This window comes from Populus alba, chromosome 13 (genome assembly GCF_005239225.2).
Source record: "Populus alba chromosome 13, ASM523922v2, whole genome shotgun sequence".
NCBI lineage: Eukaryota > Viridiplantae > Streptophyta > Magnoliopsida > Malpighiales > Salicaceae > Populus > Populus alba.
In genome coordinates, this window is record NC_133296.1 from 3883890 (window position 1) to 3893786 (window position 9897).

The following is a 9897-nucleotide window of genomic DNA, read 5'->3' on the forward strand; positions in this document are numbered from 1 at the left end:
GGTCTGTGTAATTTTAACTTTATATTAAAATTTAAAATATTTATTTTTTTAATCAGCAACGGATAGGTCCCGTTGCAAGATTCTATATTGTCTTTAGCAACAGATTTTCCGTTGCTAAAGCCTATTACTAATATTAAAAAAAATAATAAATATATAATTCGTTGCAAATCCGTTGCTGAATTTAAGCAACGGCATTATCCGTTGCTAAAATCAAATGCTAATAGTCTCTTTTTTTAGTAGTGTTTGAGATAGGTTTTCATTTTCACAGCTCACACATCATAATTCTACCCTGTGAACGCTAGTGTTTTTGCTGGAAAATTAGTAGAATCCATTTAAAAAACTCACTTAATCTCTCGTGTTTTCACTCACCAACCTTCAAAGTAGAAAGCTTTCGTACCATGACTTCAACATATTGAAGGAAATGCAAACTCTTTACAGTCACAGCAGGGTTGCCTGGTGCGTGCTCTTCCACAAATCTCTCTTAAAATATGAAACCCCACTTGTCTTCTTTCTAGGGAGGTAGGATCAATGAGATCCTTCCCAATCCTTCTTTCATGGGATACTGTTACTTTTGTTCGTGATATTCTGTTGCTTCGTTACGAGACATGAATCCTCGGCTTTCGTTATGTTTGAAATTCAGGGCATCATGCTGTGTACATCATGGCCAAGAAAGTATCTCAAAATTTATCCTCTGTAGAGTACTTAAACAACCGTTAGCAGTATCACAGGTTTAATTTATGGTGTGCTTTATATACAGTAGTTTCTAGTCATTAGTTCTCCTCCATGATTCTTCAATTAGTTTGCCATTTCAATCCTTCACAATCTCTGGATAAGCTGCTAATTTTTCTCATCTCTACTGTTAACCCTAGGTTTTGATATTATAACCGGTATAATCTTCTCTTGCTTGTAATATTTTTTTTTTATATATGTGAGATTGATGATATATCTTTTCTTTCCTTTTTCTCCTTGCTCTATTCTTTATTATGGATCCAAACCTTGAATCTATCCAGTTTGCTAGCAATGCGCTTGAATTGGTTGTTTTCTTATATATGGGGCATGGACTGCAAGTGGTTCTGTTTATGAACCTGATCTGATCATGAGTTTTTCTTCGGCTTCGCAAAAGTTCAAACTCTGATGGCCCAATTATCTTTCATCAAACAATTTCACCTGCATATCTTGTAGATTTATTAGCGAATCTCTTATGGCTTGTGATCAACAAAATCACAGGGCTACAACATATGTGTATATTAAATTTAATTGTTGAGTTTGAGTTTTGAACAATCTTTTATTGTTCACACATATGTACCATAAAACTTTTCTTCACTTATAATCTATTTTTTTCACTGTCTCAACTAACTGAAGTTTCAAGGTCTTTGTTGTGCTATTATCAACTTTTTATATTACTCTTCTACTTATTATTTATTTAAAATTAAGGCATGTAGTGCCGAACTGTGTTCTATTTAAAACATATATATGTGTGTGTGTGTGTGTGTGTGAATTTTTATGTGCAGACGATTAGGCTTGCTTTGTGTTTTAAATACAAGTACTCTCGATATATATATAATAATGAATAAAGGACATCCCTTTCTATATATTATTTTATTTTAAGAAATAAAGATTCATTTCAAAAACTATTTTAAACTTATTTTATATTTTCATCTCTTTAACCAAATACATTTTTTATCTCATTTATTTTGAAAACATTAACCAAATATAAATGCAGTTTTAATGTATAGTTTTAGGCTTGACTTCAAGAAAAAATGCTGAAGAAAAAGGCCTTTATATATATATATATATATATTAATTCTAAGTCGATTGAGAAAAACCTCAACTTTAATACATAAAATATAATAAATGAGATAGCATGCCTATACGCTGCTACAGACTTATAAAAACAAATATACTTGATAGTGCTATAATTATGAACCAGTGCTAAATAAATAATAGAAACTAAAGGTATGATGGAGACAAATATTTCATGACCAAAAAGAAAAGTTGTGTTGGTGATAAAAAAAACTTAGAGATTGAACAAAATAATTTGTAGCAATCCACAGTATTTTGTGAGAAAAGATATAGTGTTTTCGCCACATGATTTAGCTTTTCTGCTAGTAAAAAGCAAAAAAAAGTTACAAAGTTAAATTCTCTACTAACTTAATATATATATATATATATATAAAAAACCAACAAAGATAATTTTGGAAAGAAAAAAACCGATGAGGAAAAATGTTGTAGTAATTGACAATGTTTTGTGAGAAAAACTACAGTGTTTTTTTCTCAATAAAAAACTATCTAGAAAAATATTGTAGCAATTCAAAGTGTTTTGTTAGAAAAACTACAACGCTTTCCCTATATAATTTAGCTTTATTGTAATTATAATTCTTAACCAACTCAATATTAAAAAAAATCAACAAAAATAATTTTGAAAAAAAATCATAAGAAAATCATATGGAAAAACACTGCAACAATTCACAATATTTTAAAGAAAAAAAAATTACAAAGCTAGATTCTTAATCAGCTCAATATTAAAAAACAAAAATCGATAAAGATAATTTAAAAACAATAACAAAAAAAGGGGAAAAAATCATGTTGAAAACACTATAGTAATTCAAATGTTTTGTGATGAAAGCTACAGTGCCTCCCCACATGATTTAGCCTTATTTGTAATGACTTGTAATTATAATTATCAACCAGCTTAATATTAAAAAAAATAAAATTGACAAAAGATAAGTTTGAAAAAATCATAAAAAAAAAAACATTTGAAGAGACATTGTAGCAATCCATAATGTTTTGTGAGGAAAGCTTTATTGTTTTCCCCACCTGATTAAGCTTTATTACAAAGTTAAATTCTAACCAACTTAATATTAAAAAAAATCAATGAAGATAATTTTATAAAAAATATTACAAAAAAAGAAAACACAAAAGAAACTAGAAAAAAACCATGTGAGGAAAAATTATATCAATCCATAGTATTTTGTGAGGAAAAACTTATATTTACATGTAATTACAATTATTAACCAACTTAATATTTAAAAAATAAAATTGACAAATACAATTTTCAGGAAAAACAAAACAAAACAAAAAAAAAACCATATGAGAAAAAACATTATAGCAATTCACAGTATTTTGCAAAAAAAATTACAATACTTTCATCACATATTATAACTATAATTTTTAACTAGCTCAATATTAAAAAATAAAATAAAAAAAAATATTTTTGAAGAATAAAAAAAAAAAAGAGGAAAAATGAAAAAAAAAAAAGGAAAGTAGTTTTGAAAAAAAAATAAACAAAAAGAAAAGAAAAAGTGAAAAAGACAAAAAAAAAAAAAAAGCATTATGAATTACTATTGTATATATTTGAGTGTGGGAAAAAGTGATTTCCCCGTACTATTTAGTTATACATATAATGTTAAGGAAAAAAGAAAAAGAAAAGAAAGGAAATGTGTCGGTGGTTGCAAAATTATGAGCTGTGTTCAGAAGTTTGAAATTGTGGTTGCAAAATTGTGGGAGAAAGTAACGAATGCTCATTATGGTACAGCTCAGATAGCTTTCAATTTTGTTTTCTGAATAGCTGGGTCCCAACGAAATATGTGGCAGCAAGAGGGATCGATCGGCTTGCGGCCTCTGTTTTTTAACGCCGTCATCTTCGTTGGATTTTTCGAGGTCAGAGTTTCTATGAACTGTGGTTTTCAAAACATGTGGTCTGGTCAGGTCAGGACAGAGCAGTTTTTATATCTTTAAAAAACTCATCTAACAAAATTTATATATAAACTTTTTTGGAAGCACATATTCTCCATGCTTGTATGAAAAACAAAAAAACAAAAATTAAAATTGAAGAGTTCTTTGTTATTTTCATGCCCCAAAAACAAAAAAAATGCTTCATATGTTCTCAAATAGTATTTGATTTATCACCTTACACAAGGTGGAATGAGATCTGAAGAAAGTTTCAAATTTTATTTAAATAATCAATGACTATAATGTTGTGAACAAATATGATTTGACATAACAAACACACCCCATGTTAAAAATATCTAAATTGAAACATAATTGATGAAAGCATTTGAGTGATTAAGAGATGATTCATTACCCTGAGTAAATTAAAAAAATATTCCACATATTCTCAAATAGTATTTGATTCATCACCAACTATGATGTTGCAAACAAATATGATTTTGACATGAAAAAATACATTTCATGCTAAAATATCTAAATTGAAACATTATTAATGAAGAGATAAATAATTACATTGAAAAACTGGCCACTCAAAGGTTCAGTCAAACCACTTATTACTTTCTTAATATTTAAGGGATCATGACACATTATTAAATGGTGCCCTTGATCTTCAAATAAATTAAATTATTTTATTTATTTAATTCTATTTATTTAAAATTATAACTTATATTTAAGCCAACATATTTGGAACTTAATGGGTCACACATGTTAAGAACTATTAGTTAGAAATTAAATTGAGATAATTAATCAAGTGTGACTTGATTGAAAATAATTTAAGAAATTAAATACTAAAATGTATTTAACCTATATGTTTTAATAAATGAAAATTAGAATTTTTTTTAAAAAAACCACAACATATATTTTTCGGCCCACTAGAGCTTTTACCACTTTACGCTCATCCCATGCCATTAGTGGTTCCTGTTTATCCATGCAATGAAAAAAGTATTTTAAATCAATACCGACGGTCTTACAGACGAAACGAGGCCATCGGTATTTTACCGAGAATTGCAAAAAAATTACCTCTCATGCCATAATCACCAATGTATATATTCCGTCGGTGTTTACCGTTGCTATTACCGACAGAATATATACGTCTGTATTTTATAGAGAGTTCTGAAATATTTAGTGTTCATGTCACAATCACTGACGACCATTTTGTCAGTGATTACCGTTGAAAATACAGATGGAATAATTCCTTCAGTAAAGTTCTCGCGGAAAAAAAAATTTTGACACGCTTCCCTTGTCTATAAGATAGTCAGTGTTTTTTTTTTCTGACAAAAATAGCGATGGAACTGGGAATTACCGACGATCAATATTCTGACAGACGGATTCTGTTGGTAATGTCGTCAGTAAAAGTGTTATCGATGAATTGTGTATCTTACACCGATGAAATGAATCCGTAAATAAAATTGTTTCATGGTATAGTGTCAGGGTTAGTTATATATTATTTTTTTTCAGTTCATTTCTTTGTTTTTTAGTTTGGTAATCTCAAATCTAATTTTAAATTAATTATGTTATATAAAGATTTAATTAAAAGACAAAATAAAATAAAAAAAAAACTGGGGATGCGCCTTACAATGGCGACCTCGTACATTTCTTTGGCTGATTCTATGCCACTAGTGGTCCATGTTTGCCATTGTAATGGCAAAAGTCTGTCATGGTTCATGTGACAAACACATCACCGATAGAATGGGAGCATGTGACATGGATTTTTTTCATCGCCCTCAATTTCTTCCTCATAAGCAAAGGTTTGATTTTCAAACTTAAGTTGACATTCAATGTGTGTGTTTACTCAAAGTTTTTAGTAAAAAAAGGGGAGTTCGAGAGAAATTGAAAGCAAAATTATTTTTGTGTCTTATTTAATAGATGGAGTGACATATTTTGACCCACCAATATATATATTATTTTTTTTCAGTTATGGAACAGGCCGTACACTGAGCATCTCCTATAAAGACCACCCTTTTACTCATGATAAATCCGCAAACACTTGAAGAAAAGAAAATTGAAGTGATTCATCCATCTATCCGAAATAAATGGGTTCTCTATCCACAAACACTTTCTCCCCTTTAGACCCAAATGGTTTCACCAATGATTCCAAAATGGTGATCGATTTCATTGCTGATTATTACAAGAACATTGAAAAGAACCCGGTTCAAAGCCAAGTGAAACCAGGGTATTTAATGACCCAATTGCCCGACACTGCCCCATATTGCCAGGAATCCTTAGAAGATGTTCTCAAAGATGTAACTGAGAGCATTATCCCAGGCCTCACTCATTGGCAAAGCCCTAACTTCTTTGCTTACTTCCAAGCAAATGCAAGCACTGCAGGGTTTGTTGGTGAGATGCTCTGCACAGGCCTTAATGTTGTTGGCTTCAACTGGATTGCATCTCCTGCTGCTACCGAACTGGAATCCATTGTAATGGATTGGATGGGAAAGATGCTCAAGCTCCCATCTACTTTTTTGTTCTCAGGAAACGGAGGTGGTGTCTTGCACGGTAGCACTTGTGAGGCTATAGTTTGCACCCTCGTTGCAGCAAGAGACGAGACGTTGAGAATGATTGGAGCTGAAAACATTACGAAGCTGGTAGTTTATGCCTCTGATCAAACTCATTCAACTCTACTTAAGGGCGTCAAATTAGTTGGAATTCCATCCTCTAATTTTCGATGCCTCTCTACCTCATTTTCATCGGAATTTTCGTTATCACCTCAAGCATTGGAAGATGCAATTGAAAATGATATCAAAGCTGGATTTGTGCCGTTATTTTTATGTGCTACTGTAGGCACTACAGCATGTGGAGCTGTTGATCCTGTTATGGATCTGGGGAAAATTGCCAGGAAATATAATCTATGGTTCCACATTGATGCAGCTTACGCAGGTAGTGCATGCATATGCCCTGAATTCAGGCATTACCTGGATGGAGTAGAACTTGCAGACTCGTTGAGCATGAATCCACATAAATGGTTACTCACTAACATGGATTGTTGCTGCTTGTGGGTTAAGCAGCCTCGTTTGTTAACCGAGTCACTGTCCAGTGATCCCGAATACTTGAGGAACAATGCCAGTGAATCAAATGACGTAGTGGACTACAAAGATTGGCAAATTGCATTGAGTAGGCGATTCAGAGCTCTGAAGCTTTGGATTGTGATTCGCAGGCATGGATTAGCAAACCTTATGTACCATATTCGTAGCGATGTGAACTTGGCTAAGCGGTTTGAGTCACTGGTGGCTAAAGACAGTAGGTTTGAGGTGGTGGTGCGAAGGAGGTTTTCTTTGGTTTGTTTTAGGCTGAAGCACAACGATGAATGCCAAGGCTTGGAATTGAACCGTAAGCTTCTAGCTGCGGTGAATGAAAGTGGTCGTGCATTCATGACTCACGCGGTGGTTGGTGGCTTGTTTATCATACGCTGTGCGATCGGATCAACCTTGACTGAAGAACGACATGTAGATGATTTGTGGAAGTTGATTCAAGGAAAGGCAGCAGGTCTTGTCAAAGAAACAGGTGCTATTGGAGAATGAATGAATGATGCAGAACATGTTATCTCTAATAAAACTATAAAAATAATATTGTAATTGTCCGTGGTTTGATCTCAGCAAGAAGATTATGTTTTAGTTCGTAATTGTGTAGAAACACAAATTTTTTACCAATCAAATTTCACCATGTGTTATTTTATTCTTTAAAAGGAAGGATAAAATAAAATTGAAATAAATGACATGGAAAATAAATGAGTCTTCATATATTTTTTGGCCAATGAAAAGTTGACACTTGAGATAAGATATTCAAAATATCTTGTTATAATTACAAAATCACATCAGATATCTTGTCATAAATGCAAGATCCCGTCAATAAATATCAACCAATAAAATTATGTCATGTGACATTGGAAAAGGACCTGAGAGCCCCTAGAGATCTCTATAAATAAAGGACCTCAACCTAAAGGAAGGAGATTGGATTCCTGGAGATACAAATTTTCTTCAAGACAAGCTTTTCAAGCAAGAAAGCTCTCTTTCTCTCTCTCTCTCTTCAAGCAAGGAAGTCTCTCTCAAAAAGTTCTCAAGCCTCCTTCATCTACGCTTGAAGTCTACAAAGAACGAAGCTCTGTTGTATTAAGCCAAAATGCCCCATAAGAGTTCTTCAGCAACTGTTTGAAGACAAATCAAGGTACTCTTCAAAGCATCAAATCACAACATCTCGCTTCGCAATACATGCTCAAATTCGCGTTCTTGCAAAGCACAAATCTTGGCTTGATTACTCAAATAAATCAAGTTACCATACATCAAATCCAAGGGAAGAATCAGAGGATTGCCATATTCATATTCTTTTGAAAGAATATATTACATAGAGATTGTACCCATTCATGTATTTAATAAAATCATATATTTGTACATGTGTGCTTGTTTAATTTCAGGTGCACAAAATTGTGTCTATAAATTTCTGGCGACTCCGCTGGGGACATCTCTACCTTTCATCTCTTCCCTTCAAGAAAGAATTTTCAACAAACTCTCAATGGAAACTAGGAGGAACATGATCACCATTGTCGCTTCGAAAAGCAACAAGGCCACTGATTCAAGTCACCAACATACTATTGAAGATTCTTCAACCCCGCCATTGAAAACAAAATCCATCGTCGAGTTGTATGCACAAACTAAGCCGATTCTTAAGTTGACATCAACTTCGAATGCAAGAGGGGGACAAGATCTCGCCTCAAAGATGAAGCCACAAGCAACTCCACTACAAAAGTCAAGTGGGGCGCGCAAAATTGTCTTCGACACTCAAGGCGATGTTGACAATTCACCTATGGAAACTTCTCCATGTCAATCACCAAGTAAGGCTTCGGGTTTTAGCACCATGTCAGTGATGATGATCGAGACAACGTCCTTAGAGGATCAAGTGACTTCACTCAAGGCAAAAGACCACGAGATAGCAAAGTTGATGAACAAACTTGAGAGCTTGAACGAAGGAGGCCAAACCTCGACTACCGAGGCTTTTCAAGTAGATCAACTAGATGTCATTGAGGAGTCTGCAATCGGAGCTGTGAAGAATATACATGGTATTACTGATGGCATCTTCACCATAAATCAACTGAAAGAACTCATCAAGGAAGCCATCATAGACCAGGTGGAAAGCTCAATTCAACCCTCGTATTTGTATGCGAAGTCGTACATCCAAATAATCAACCTATTAAAGATGCCTCTAAGTTACCAACCACCAAAGTTTCAACAATTCGATGGTAAGGGAAATCCTCAGCAACACATAGCTCACTTTGTGGAGACGTGCAACAATGTCGGGACTAATGGTGATCTCATGGTAAAATAGTTTGTTCGTTCCTTGAAAGGTAATGCCTTTGACTGGTACATAACACTCATCGTGTGGTTAGCATGATTGAACTCACTAATGCACGTCAGTGGAAGGAAGAGCTTGTCATCGACTATATTCATCGGTGGACAAACCTTAGCCTCAACTGTAGAGGTCGACTCACCGAAACTTCTACGCTAGACATGTGTATTCAAGGGATGCATTGGGGACTACGATATATCCTATAAGGCATCAAACCAAAGTCTTTTGAAGAATTGGCTACTCATGCACATGATATGGAGCTTAACATTGCAGCGGTTGAAAGTTCATTATTACCTATGCAAGAGCCTAAAAGAAATAATCCTGAAGGTCGTAGATTCGGAAAGAGCACTCTAAAGGTTGAGGGAAAGCAATCTTAAGTAGTTAACTCGACTGTTGTAAGGGTACCAATTGGAGTTAAGAGGAATGATCATGCAATGCCGACTACTTTTCAAAAGGGTGAAAGAAAGAAACCATCATTGAAAGAGCGACAAGAAAAGTGTATCCATTCCCTAACTCAGACATATCTAGGATGCTGGATGATCTGCTTGAGGCAAATATCATTGAGTTACCAGAGGTGAAACGCCCTGAAGAAGCAAACCAAGTAGATAATCCAAATTATTGCAAATATCATCGTTTAATTAGTCATCTTATAGAGAAGTGTTTTGTGTTGAAAGATAAGATCATGAGGCTACATGAGAATGGAGATATCGTTTCTGATGATGAAATAGCAGCCTCTAATATCACAACCACGGTCAATTTAGGACCATGTTAATCACTCTTTATAATAAGTTTTGGCTCCTTTAAACCTATAAAACTTGATGCCATTTTCCC

At 33.6% G+C, this 9897-nt stretch overlaps 1 protein-coding gene across 1 annotated transcript; it reads left to right on the forward strand.

Moving 5' to 3' along the window:
• Nucleotides 1–5709: 5709 nt before the first annotated feature.
• Nucleotides 5710–7456, forward strand: LOC118053337 (tyrosine decarboxylase 1). Its single transcript, XM_035064549.2, has one exon. The coding sequence runs from the start codon at nt 5763–5765 to the stop codon at nt 7245–7247; it is 1485 nt and encodes a 494-aa protein (XP_034920440.1). The 5' UTR covers nt 5710–5762; the 3' UTR covers nt 7248–7456.
• Nucleotides 7457–9897: the final 2441 nt, after the last annotated feature.

What these genes read in the sequence shown, in the direction of transcription:
- LOC118053337 (XM_035064549.2), top strand. Translation starts at nt 5,763, where the DNA reads ATGGGTTCTCTATCCACAAACACTTTCTCCCCTTTAGACCCAAATGGT.